The sequence below is a fragment of the Equus asinus genome, chromosome 9, assembly GCF_041296235.1.
Source record: "Equus asinus isolate D_3611 breed Donkey chromosome 9, EquAss-T2T_v2, whole genome shotgun sequence".
NCBI classification, from domain to species: domain Eukaryota; kingdom Metazoa; phylum Chordata; class Mammalia; order Perissodactyla; family Equidae; genus Equus; species Equus asinus.
Genome location: NC_091798.1, coordinates 59,963,175 through 59,975,855, shown reverse-complemented (window position 1 = coordinate 59,975,855; position 12,681 = coordinate 59,963,175). Strand labels below are relative to the sequence as shown.

Sequence of the window (12,681 nt, the reverse complement as noted above, 5' to 3'; positions counted from 1 at the left end):
CCAGATATAATTTCCAGGCAAACTTCATTCAGTCTATGAGCTGCATTAGGGCCAGAGGCCCTCAGGTTGGTATCTGTGGCCAATTAGTGAACACATGTAAAGCCTAAAAAGGTAAGCTGCTTTTGAATGCCTTTTTTGGCCCTCTCATATTCTTATATCATAAAAGCATCTTTTGTAGTACTTGTGGCAGTCTACTTAAATCTAAGGAACCAAGAATTATATGAAATTCTCATCATGTGAAAGAGAAAGCCAACTTCCAATTGTGTTCAAATCCAATTTTATTAAAATTACTTGGCAATTTTTGTAGCAGTACAAAGTCTTTGACCATGACCACTGGACACACTGACATGAGTTTGTGTTTCTGGTTTGTTGTGGGCTTGGGTACTTTTCTAAATCCTCTGCCCTTCATTTCACTACCAAATGGCAAAGTACCTTAAGTTTCTCTATCTACAATACCCTATGATTTATAGAACAGGAATTTGTAAAATAAGATTGAAAAAATAAAATCCAGATTCAAAAAATTCTCTTCAAATACTAGAACATACAAAGTATATTAAGGACATCCACATTTAGTCCTCCAAGTAACAAGGTGGGCATCAGATGTCTGTGGTTTCCTGTTTTTATTTATTGCTAATTACAGTTCAGAGGCCAAAGTGTTTCCAAAAGCTATAAAAACCTTCACTGACTTTCCCAGGAGGGTTCCAATGGATTTAGAGGATGAAACCAGGAGAGTACTTGATTTGGCCTTTAAAATCATGAGCCTTCTTTTTCTATAGTGGGATTTTTCTCCTGCAGTAGCTCAGGGCACTATTTGCTTACTTAATGCCTTATAGTTAGCATCTGCCTTACAGTAGATCTAAGTATTGGCTTTATAAAGTATATTACTGGGCAGCAAATGGTGAGAGGCCTTCCTGTCCAAGGCAAAGCTTTCAGTGGACCTTAAAGTAAAACCTCAGAGGGTCTGGTGCTCGCTCCTTAGTTGTTCTCCAGAGATCCAGAAGTTGTCTGAAAGAAAGAAAGGTGTGTAAGAATCTTTACACGAGACATTTCAGCTTGTTTTAAGCAGTCCTGCTTTTCCAGCAGTGAATGAAAACTCAGCTATGGCACTGGAGCCCTGTGGTCTCGTTGCTGTGATAAGAGTATCTCTTGGGGATCGGAATGCAGAAAACAAAGCAGGGCAGTCACGTCAGAAAATTCTGCCCCAGCTTCTCTCAAAGGCTGTACTTGATGATTCACGAGGATGGTTTTCAGGCTCTGTTTTCATGCATTGTCTATTTCTGGACATTCCAACTGCTAATTAAAGACCATCCCACTAAATGGCCAATTTATTTCACCAGAGATGGAAGACTGCCATACCATATTACTGTTGGTTGCCTTATTATTTTAAGGCAGAAACAGGTGTTCCTCAAGGGGGACCATACTATAGTCTACTCTCATTTATTTGTGGTCTAAATAGCATCACTACTCAAAGAAAAAGCAACTTGGCCATCAAAACAGGCAAGTTTTTTTTATTTATATCATCAGAAAAGGGTCTCAACTTTGCAAAGGTTAACTAGGCAAGTTATTTGTGTTGTCCCAGCGGGTTAGACCTATGAACACTCAGTCACAGCAACAGTGCTTACATCAAATAATATAGTTTTCACTCTTATTTCTCTAATAAATGAAAAAAACCATTTTCTTTAGGAATACATTTTGAAGTTTCTCAATACACAATTCTTCGCATCTAATTCAAGTTGCTTTATAAATTGAAAATATGGTTTCCAAAGTTAAAAGAATTAGGATATAAGGGGCCTTTCCTCCAAGTTAAGTTTCATCTCATTCTTCAATTCAAGAATCCTTAAAACAAGATATTCAAATAATATCTAGAATAAAAAAAGCAATGCATACAGTAATGTTACCAACCCACAAAGTACTGAAACCTAGGAGAGAGAAATGATACTTACAAATGCAGTCCTGACTCCAAATTTGCTATGGAATGTCATGGTGACTTTGTTTTTATGTCCTGTTCTTTGATCAAAGGCATGGCATGTATCAAAGGGCGGACTGTACAAGTGAAGACTCACAGCAGGTTCTGTGTGGCTAGTGTTCTCTACTCGATGTAAGCCAATGGAATCTAAACAATATCCAAGAAGGAGGGACAGATGAAGGAGCTTAGACGACAGCTGCAGGTAAAAAGTTTGTCAATCACCTAAGATGACAAATCACTTTTATACATAGGAATAGAAATTAGTTAGAATTGAACTTCCAATTAAAGACTGTAAGCTATGTGCACTCTACTCTTTCCTGAAAATCCTCTACAATTGCAGTAAAAGAATAAAAAAGGCATCACCGTACAAAGATAATGGGAAAAGAGAAAATATTAATAAAAATTTGAAAGTTTGAAAGTAGATGGATGGCTTCTCAGAGGAGAGAAAGCTAAATCCTCAGCTCCCATGGGACTGCCTGATTTATGTCGTAAAACTCCCAACAGCTCAGGAATTGGCAGCACAGGTGCTTCTGGAAATGAGGGTGAAGATGCGGCTGAGAATACAAGAACTGCGGTGGTTACCAGGGGAAGGGGGTTTGGGGGTGGGCACAGGGGGTGAAGGGGAGCACTTATGTGGTAGCAGACAAGAAATAATGTACAACTGAAATTTCACAATGATGTAAACTATTATGAACTCAAATAAAAAAAAAATACAAGAACTGGGTGGAAGCTTATTTAAGTAGAGTCTCAAATCCCTTTCACCACTTCTACTCCTTCCCCCTGAAGAATTCTTAAATCTACTCTCTAGAAAGAGTATAAAAGATGAACTCAGGATTGGTGAATGCCAGGTGAAAAACAGGTGACTTATGCGAAAATTTACACATCAAATGGTAGGATCCCTGCTTTCTTCACCACCTCACAGCTAAAACGTTGCAAGACAGGAATTTTTTCTCCAGGCAGGAGATGAGAATCAGCTTCTCAGGGAATCCGATCGGATTGCCATTGGTTGTCCCTCAAAGAAAAAGCTCTGCCAAATTATCCTAGAGTGAAGTCCAGTTGACAAACACCATCCACGAGTTCAGAGCTACCAATTAACTTTTTTGTCCCTGGTTTTTAAATATTAGCACACAGCCAAGGCCACCAGATATTTGAGCAAGGCCTCTCGTATGAAAGACAGAAACCAGTGCAACCTGAAAAAAAGCAACTTGAAATAGAAACTACTCAGGAGAAAACTAAAAATAACCTTATTAATATCCTCAGAGAGATAAGACAAACTACTATAAAAAGAACCAGCAAATAAGACTTTCTAGAAATAAAAAGGGGGATATCAGAAATAAAATATGAATAGAAAGTTTGGAAGAAAAACTGAGGAAGATTCAAGAATAAAAGGACAAAGACAGAAAATAGGAAAGATTAAAAATTTATAGGACTAGTTCAGGAAGTTTAATATCTAAGCAACATAAGTTTCAGAAATAGATCCAAAAAAAAAAAAATCAAGGAAATAACTTGAGAATATTTTCTTGAGTGGAAGGACATGAATTTCCAGACTCAAAGAACCCACTGAGTCCCCAGCACAATGAGAGTCATGAAACAAGGTACATCACTCTAATACTGGGGACAGAGAAAAGATATCAGAAGATCTCGAAAGTTTCTAGAAAGAAAAACTAGCCTTCATAGAAAGATTCAAGAATCAAATGGCACCAAACTCTCAACAAGACTGGAAACTAAAAGACAAGGGATTACTTCATAGCTCTGAGAGAAGATGATTGCCAGGTCATAATTCCATATCCAGCTAAATTACCAATCATGTGACAAGGATTGAATATAGAACTTTTTAGATATATGAGGTCTCAAAAATTTACTTTCCATGAACCCTTTCTCATAGAGCCATTGGAGGATATGCTCAACCAAAACAAGTGCATGGACCAAGAATGAAGCAGACACGAGATCAGGAAACTAGGGGATCAGTAACAGGAGAGAGCAAAGGGAAAGCCTGGATGATGTGAGGGGACTCCAGGATGACAGCCGAGCCCGAGCCCCGGCTTAGAGATCAACCAATCCACACTGAAGCAGGTCAAAATGCCCTGGGGGAGATGTCTTCAAGATTAAAGTAAATAAAGACAAAATACTGGATTTAAAAAAATATGTTGAGAAGAAATTTATGCAGTTAGGAGAGAGTTTGAGGACTAATTAAGGAACTCATTGTAATTAGTGTAGTTAACGCAGGCACCTAATTTGGCTTAATGCTTTGATCTAGCTCCATGAGCTTGCATGATAAAGAAGAGCAAAGCCTAGAAGCAGAAGACTTAGTTTCTACTCTCAGCTAGAGTAGCTAGCCAGATTACCTTTGAACAACTCACCATTTCTAGGATCTTCAGTTTCCCTCATTTCTAAAAATGGGGCCTAATTCTCAGATCTGCAAACTCTTTAATTCTATAGTTTATTGCTTTCATAATATATTGGCTTATGCACAATCTTGAATGAAAGTTCAATATTCTTAAGAACTGATTGCCCTTTATACAATTACTTGTTTCTCCAGTTGCAAGTACATACACCACCCAATGCATCTTGGACAATCCTGCAAGCAAAGACCCTGCAAAAACTAGTCACCCATCCTTTACAGAAGCCCCTGAGGCTCATGTCTGATCCCTATTGTTAATAATCCCAGCATTATTATTATTTTGTTTTTTGCCTCCTTTCCTTTACGCCCATGGTGTACTCTCTGTCACAGTAGTATTAGATCTTTCTTGGTGATACTAATGGATGGCAGTTTGGTCTAGTCCATGTTTACCTTCTGCCTATTACAGTAGGTAACTTGGTCTCCTCACCCCCACTCTCCGTTTCCTCTACCCTATCTTGCACACTGCTATTGAATTGATCAAGATATTCCCAAATAAAATTCTGTTGACCAAAGCAAACTCTTACTTTAAGCTGGTCTTGGAGGTCCAGGACCTGATCTCACTTTCCCTTCCACTACTTCTGTTCAAGCCCATTTTTCCTTCTTCCCTCCAGCTAGGTCATTCCTGAATAGTTTTCATTCTTTGCAATGATTGTACCTTCTTCACTCATGCTCTTCTCTATACTTGAAACATCCTTCCCACTGATCACTATCCATCTGCACTCCTATTCCTGCATCTATAAAAATCAAACGTTGAAAATTTGTGGGTTCCGATCATATGGGTAATTAGTCCACAGAAATATTTATCTTATCCTACCCCATATTTTACTGACTGGCAAAATTTCCCATAAAAATCGGAATTTCTCTCTTCTACAGAAAAAGAAATCAGGATGATCTTTCTGGAGCTGGGTGGCCATTGTTGTCCTCTGAGACAGTGTGGCTTGCACATACCAGTTCTCCTAGCCTTACTGTCAGCCTGTATCACTCACTTACCTTACCTGCTTGGCTCCTATAGGCTTTTGTATTGAAGACCCTTGAAAAAAGCTTACCTATTCTTCAAGATCTGATCTAGTTTCACAAAGACGCTGTGACTCTAGATGGAAGTAATTATTCTGAAAGGCTTTTGGCTTTATAGTAAGTGACAGAGGCAGCAAACCTGTTCTTGGAACTTTGGTATGCCTTATACATATAGCCTCCCTTAAATACGAGTTTCTTGCTATACAAGAAACTAACACCTTTGTGTTATATGAATGGGGGAAAAATTTTTCTATACAATTTGACCTTTGTAAGTGGCTTGCAATCTTAAACTAATGAACAAATTTAGGCCAAGTATCAAGGCCAATACTGGACTTTAAGCTAGAAGAACAAAAAACCTGCTTTGCCAGAAAAATCTCTGTAATAACTTATTTTATATAAGTGGGATAGCATCCTGATTAAGATTACGGGCATTGGGGTCAAAGTGCTTGGGTTCAAATCGTGGCTGCCATTTAAAAGCTTTTAAAAGTGACCTTAGACAAGTTATTTAATGTTCCTACGTGTTGGCAATCTCATCTGTAAATGGCAATAAAAAATAAGTCTTAACAAGCTTTTTGGAAAGTGATTATCCCTATAACCCCTTTTATGAATACAGACATGAATCACTGCCTCTCCTGAAAAGCATTTGCCTCTCCCATATCCCACTAAGGGGAAAGAAGGAATTCTTGGTAAGAGATCTAAAAAATCACTGCTAAATAACAAGCTTTGCAAAGTTTCCCTAGAGAATACTCTTTTAAGTATGCTGTATGCATTTTAGAAAAACAGGGACTAGCTAGCATTCTTAATCACTTACAAAACATTTCTTTACATTTTCTAACACAAAGACCAGTATTTCCAACTTGGCCTCAATCCTTTATTAAAAGACTCTACTTAATGTAAATTCATATTCTAACTGTCCTAAGATTTGGCAGGTAAATGACTTTTCAGTGGGCACTAATCTACCTGTATATGTTTTTAATAAATGATTCCAATCCAGACGCAGAGCATTAAAAAACAAAACCCATTGTTTTTAGGTCCTTTCCCAAGTATTTGAAATCATGACTCCACGATCCAAGTTCTGTTGCACACATGTAAGAAAGCAATATTTCAGATGGGAGTTCAAAGTTTTTCCCACTTGCCCTCAGAAAAAGGTATTGGATGTTACCATTGATGTAGGCACACTGGTTTTCCCTCAAGATTCTTTCCGACTTCTTGGTCATCTCATTGGATTTTTTGTCAGGCCAGGCAAATAATGTCTCCTTTAGATTTCCCTGTAGCATCTTCAGAAAGCAGTGGGAGTCGGTGTGATCATGGATACTACTATATAGACACAAAATGACAACTGAACTCAGTGGATAGTCCAGGATCCAGACCTACAGTAACAATTTGCCCAGAGCTTAAAGTTGCACACTGTCAAAAGGACATCTCCTAGGCCAAAATCTATTTCAGCTGGATTTTTATATGTCATCAATTTATAATTCAACATTGTTCAGGGCAAAGTAATAAAAAAAACCATCTTCCATATCAATGCATATAATGGGTACAGTTTTGCCACATACCCCTACTAAAGAACAGTTAATTTTTTTAAACCTTGCTGTAATACTAGTTTGATAACAAACACAAAACCAGCAACCTTTTATCTTCTTCAAGACATAGTTTCTTTTTTTGGTGAGGAAGATTAGCCCGGAGGTAACATGTTACCAATCTTCCTCTTTCTTTGCTTGAGGAAGACTGTCACTGAGATAACATCCTGTGCCACCACAAGATGTCTGGATGAGCTGCGTATGGGTCTGCACCCGGGATCCAAACCCATGAACCCCACACCACTGAAGCAGAGCACATGAACTTAACCACTACGCCACTGGGCTGGCCCCAAAGATATAGCTTTTAATAACTCAGTTAAGCTGGGCTAGAATTTGATTATAAAACTACATTAGAGAAGTTTTAGAAAGGATAAAGGTAATCATCTATAATAACTGCATCATACTTAACATTTAGTTTTTTCCCAGACTTATTCTCTTTTCTCCTTTCTTTGGGGAATAAAGGGTATGTGTATGCGTTACTACCCTAAAATTATACAGTAGAGTATATATAATGTCAGCATTTTATAGATTTAGAGTACCCTACCTATGATAACCTCTCCATATTGGTGGGAGAAAGTAAATTGGATTTGGGGAAAGGATTTATTCATGTAATCTTAGAGTAAATGGTATTTAAGTTTATTAAGTAGTACTAGCTGTAGGGCTGATTAAAAGATACGAATCTGTATACATTATTGGCATTCATTTCATATGTTAAATTCTATTAACCCATACATGTATCATAAGAACTTGTTTCCTAAATCCATGGAGCCTAGTCATACTCTTGACATATAATTTGTTTTCAAAAAATATTGAGAGAATGAATGAAAACAACTCCATTCCATATGATTAAGTAAATGTACTCTATAAACCTAACTTTCCAAAGTCTTGTAAATTCATGTTTCCTTTCTCCCATCAAACATGGGTCTGGATTACTGTTTTCACCATTCTCAAAAGACTGAGAAGGATCTGTTTAAAGAGAGAACAATACTCAATTGGTAATAAGACTGGTAAATGTGTAAACTAAGGATAAGTTAAGGAACCAAGTCTCAAAGAATCGGTATTAGTTTAACTTGCCTTACCCTATATATAAAGAAAGTACACAATTAACTTGAAGTTGAAGGAAACTTTCTGAATTTGTGAATTGTTTTTCTAACTTCAAATGTGGACGTGTTGGTCTTTGGTCTCACAATTGTTTACATACGTCAAAGCACCACAAAGGTCAAGTTTTAGCATAATTCCATATAAAGCTTAAATCCATAAAAGATAGAGATTAAGTTAAATTGGTTATCTCCTTTGATTTACTACCTATTTTGGGGGACTCTTTTGATATGCAGGGGTATGCCTAAACCCCTCCCATGAGAATTTCTGTTGGGATTAGGGGACATTGTAAACAAATAATTATAAAATGAGATTTGTCAGTGCTCACAAAACTTGTTGCCAGGCTGGCAGTGTACTTTTCATATGCTGGAATAGATACTCTAATAAATATCTGCAAATGAATAGTCGTATTACCTGCCATGTCCTTCACCCCAACATAGAATCATTAGGTTAAATTTTCCATTTCCTTGATCCACAAGATTTCGGGTATACCTAAAAAGAATGTATTCAGAAGTTTGAATTTGGTTGAGGAAACAAGCACTGAGAAAAATCAGTGTGTCACAAGTAGCATTCATTTACAAATGTTCATATTTCTACCTCTAAGCAACTTTGTGGTTTTCTAATTAGAAACTCAGCACAAATGAAAAATATTTTGTCACAGTTCACTTTGGACATTTCTCTATTTTGAATCACTGGATTTACAGCTGTTCAGTTTTAATTAATGGCATTGAAAAGGCAACAGGAAAAGAAAGCACATTACATGATTCTCCACATGACAGCCTCAAACTGATAAAAAGAATAAAAGCTTCTCACAGAAGGTATTTGCAAACTGCACTACTGCTCCAGGCAAGAATGTTACTACTGTTTTGTTTTTCCCCCTCCCTTTAGCGAAACCACAACTTGAGAAACAAGATTTCACTAAATAGCTATTCTAGAATTCTCTTTAGTTTTACTATAGCCCAGACACAAACCCCATTCAAAGGTACTCCTAAGGAAAAGTCCTGCACAAATAGGGTAGGGGCTAACCTAAGTACCAGAACAGACGAGCTACATCAGGGAAGTAAATAACACTCTAAACCTTTCAGAGTGAGAAGCCAGGTAACTGGCAAAAAAAAAAAAAAAAAAAACCCAAACCAAAACAACTACAACCATACCACTAGGAAAAAAATTCAACTTTAATGTTTCTATTGGTTCAAGTGGTACTATTGATGCCATTTAATTAGCAAAGTTTGATAATTATGACATTCATTTAGACTGTCATCATTAAGGAAAGGACTCTTTACCCCATTTTTGGGGTAGTGTTTGTTCACAGGGTCATCTGTTCACTTATGTTCCATATGCCCTTTCCTCCCCTCTCCTCCTCCAGGCTGGAGGCCAAGTGCGGGCAGACCAGGGTCACTGAGGAGTTGATTAGTAAGCGCTTTTTAGATGTCAGTCATCCTGATTTTGCAGCCCTTTCTACCCTTAAGGGGCTGTGCTGTGTGCCTTTCATTCACAGTCAACTCGGTTCCTGCACCAGGATCCTACTTCTCCCTTCCTCAGTCTTAGGGTCACCCCTCTTGCTTCTCTGGGGCTTCTTCCAGAGAATTTACTGCGTGGCCCACACTGGAACATAGTCTATCTTGGTTCTTCTGCACTGGCCTTCCCAAGGTCAGAGACCAGAATCCTTCACAATGCTAGGACATCTATTACACACAAAAAACACTATCAAATTGATTTCTGATCTCCCATCTCCCTCCTCTCCCTTCCCCCAACTGGCCACCCACGACTGGATCCATAATCAGCTGTGCCTCAGGCACCTGTGGAATAGGTCCAACTGGTTGCATTTCAGATGGTTTAAAGCTTGTGAATCAAGAGGTATTCAAGGCCCCTGGAAATGCCCTTGTTCTAAAGATTAAGAGCTCTTACAACCTAGCTTCTGGTTAATTAATTTCACTTGGTCAATAATATATTCAGACAGAAGAAAACTATTATGGCACCACGTCTGCAGGAAGTTTAGTAGTGGTTTGGAGTGCCGGCTCTGGAACAATGCTAATTTGAATCCAGGGGCCACTACGTGATAGAAGTATGACTTTGTGCAGGTAATTCAATCTTTTTACTGCCTACCATGCCTCACCTATAACACAGGGGTAAGAACAGTACCTATCTCATAGAGCTGTTGTGAGGTGAATGAGTTAACACATGTGTAAAGTGCTGGGAAGAGCACCTGGTCCATAACAAGCCCTCAATGATGTGGAGTTAATGGCAAAATTAAAAACTCGACTCTAGTAGCTTTATTGGCAACCACAGAAGGACCTCACCGTAAACTGAGCTGATACGAACCCAAAGAATTTCCTAGAGTCACTTGTAAGTGGAAAATGGGATCCTAAGTAGGCTTCACTTTTTAATTTCAAATCCTAAAATACAGTTGAAACAGCCCTTGGCGACAAAACCTTACCAAGCACACTGCGTGTGTTTAGGTGAGATGACTAACAAACCGCTCCCAAGGAAAACAATCTTCTCTTTCTTCTCCGCCCACCCCCCCCCCCCCCCCCCCCCCCCCCCCGCGCCTCCCCTTCTCTCAACCCTCAACCCAGCCAACCACAAAACCTGAGGCGCAGGCTGCCTTTCGGAAAAGAACCTCTCACCCTTCAGGGGGATTAAATTTTACTTCTATTCCTAGAGGATTGGTAGAGAGATTCAGTTTTACTTAATCACTACGCGGAGGCTGCAAAGGACCCAGCCCACCGGGGCATCACACTCAAGCACATCTGGGAAGCAGCGAGCTTCAATGTACATTGCAGGTCCTCAGAACTGAGGATAACAGAAAGCCTATGGCTTGGGGGCTGAAAAAGCAACGGTCGTTTAATTCGCGAACCTGATAGTGGGTTTAAATAAACCCGCAGTCCTGGAAGTTAAATTGGTTTGGGAGAGGAGCAGTATAAAATGAAAAACAGCAGCTCACAACCCCAAGAAGTATTTTATATTAGCAAAAATGCCTGTTGGCAGGTGCCTGGTTGCAGGCGACCGAGGGCGAAGCGATGGAGAACTGGGGTCGGGGAACAGTGTCCTCCACCTTCAGCCCTTTCTCCGGATGGCTGATGTCGCTCTCTCCTGGAAGCACCCCTGTGCTTCCTCAGGGTGGCGGGAAGGGTAGACCCTGCGTGTGTCCGGGCCCCCGGGTCTCCTCGCATCTCCGCGTCGGAGGCGAGCGATCGCTCCAGAGGGCAGGGGACGAGCGGCGGTGTGGGGGCGGAGAGACTGACAGGCGCAACCAGAACAGAAAAGCTTGCAGCCGCGCAGTGGCCTCCCCTCGGGGAGCCCGCTGCACTCTCAGGCCAGCGGCCATCAAAGCCACAAGGATCCACCTTCGGGCCAAAGCGCGGAGCGCGGGCCCGGCCGCCCGCGGGCGAGGAGGCGCGGCGCCGCGGGGCGTCAAAGGCTCGGGCGCAGCGGGAGGGTGGGCGCAGCGCAGGCCGCGCTCCCTGGGCCGGACCCCTCCCCAACGCCCGCTACTCGGTGGCAAAGTCGGCGCCCGGGGTCCTCGGCGCGCGGGGCTAGCGCGCGCTCACCTGTACTGGTCGAACTTGGCGTACACTGCCCACTCGGCGGGGTCGCTCTCGTAGGCTTCCAACACCGCCTGCACCTCCTCCACGTTGACCTCCTCGCCAGCGAAGAGCTGGTGCAGGATGCGGATCAGATCGGCCAGGGTCCGTGGCTTTAGCACCTCGGTCTGCTCCATCCCTTGCGGAGCTGGCGGCGCGCGCTCCTCCCTGCTGGGCTGCGGTGCTAAGCGAGCCGAAGAGCTGGGGGCGTGGGGCCTTAGTTGCGAGCTAGACAGCTAGACACACACAACCCCCTAAACGCTAGAGCGCCACAGCGTACAGAAACCCTCGGCAAGATATCAAGACTCCCCCGGCGGCGGGGAGGGTCTGGGCTGGCGTGGGGGGGAAGGGCGGAGGAGACACGCCGCGCACACAAATCAGGACCAAATCCGCCGGGCTCAACCTCCCGAGCCCTTTTAAGCTCTCGGAGTCAGCGGGAATGTACCAACATCCCTCGGAGGGTGGGGAGAGGCGGCCAGCGACCCGAGAACGGAGGCGGAGGCCGCGAGAGCGTGCGGGCACGGCCCACGCACGCGGCCCCGGCTCCCCGAGCACCGCAGCCCGCGCGGGAGTCCGCCCTCGAGTGTCCCGGCGCTGGCAGGGGGCTGCGCGCAGTCTCTCCACCACCCGACCAGGGCACAGTTTGGCCGCCCATCCCAACCGCTCTCCCCGCGCCCTCCGCTCCTGCTCTGAGGCCCCTCTTGGCGGCTGTGGTTCGCGACGCTAGGACGTAGAAAGAGGGGGTCAGGAGAAAAAGACTAGGGGGAAACCGAGGAAGGAAACGCAAGGAAAGGGACCCTTCCTCCCAAACAGAGGTGAGGAATTGCGAGCAGGTCGCGCAAGTTGAGGATGGATTCCATTCCCAGGCTGGAGAGCAACTCTTTTGTCGATTGAAACTATCCATAACATGCTCCAGGCTAGGTGAAAATAAGTCGAAGACTTCCCTTTAAAAAATTTCAAATGTACTATACTCAAAAGTACATTTTGACGAAGGAGACTCGAGTCTCGAGCAAGACGAGTGAAACGATGGAAGGCCAG

At 42.2% G+C, this 12,681-nt stretch overlaps 1 protein-coding gene across 1 annotated transcript; it reads right to left on the bottom strand.

Moving 5' to 3' along the window:
• Positions 1–260: 260 nt before the first annotated feature.
• Positions 261–12,334, bottom strand: CDO1 (cysteine dioxygenase type 1). The gene is made up of 5 exons (XM_014841707.3): positions 11,611–12,334; positions 8,474–8,551; positions 6,544–6,698; positions 1,944–2,113; positions 261–1,005 (listed from the first exon to the last, which is right to left on the bottom strand). The coding sequence occupies exons 1-5, from the start codon at positions 11,778–11,780 to the stop codon at positions 976–978; spliced, it is 603 nt and encodes a 200-aa protein (XP_014697193.2). The 5' UTR covers positions 11,781–12,334; the 3' UTR covers positions 261–975.
• Positions 12,335–12,681: the final 347 nt, after the last annotated feature.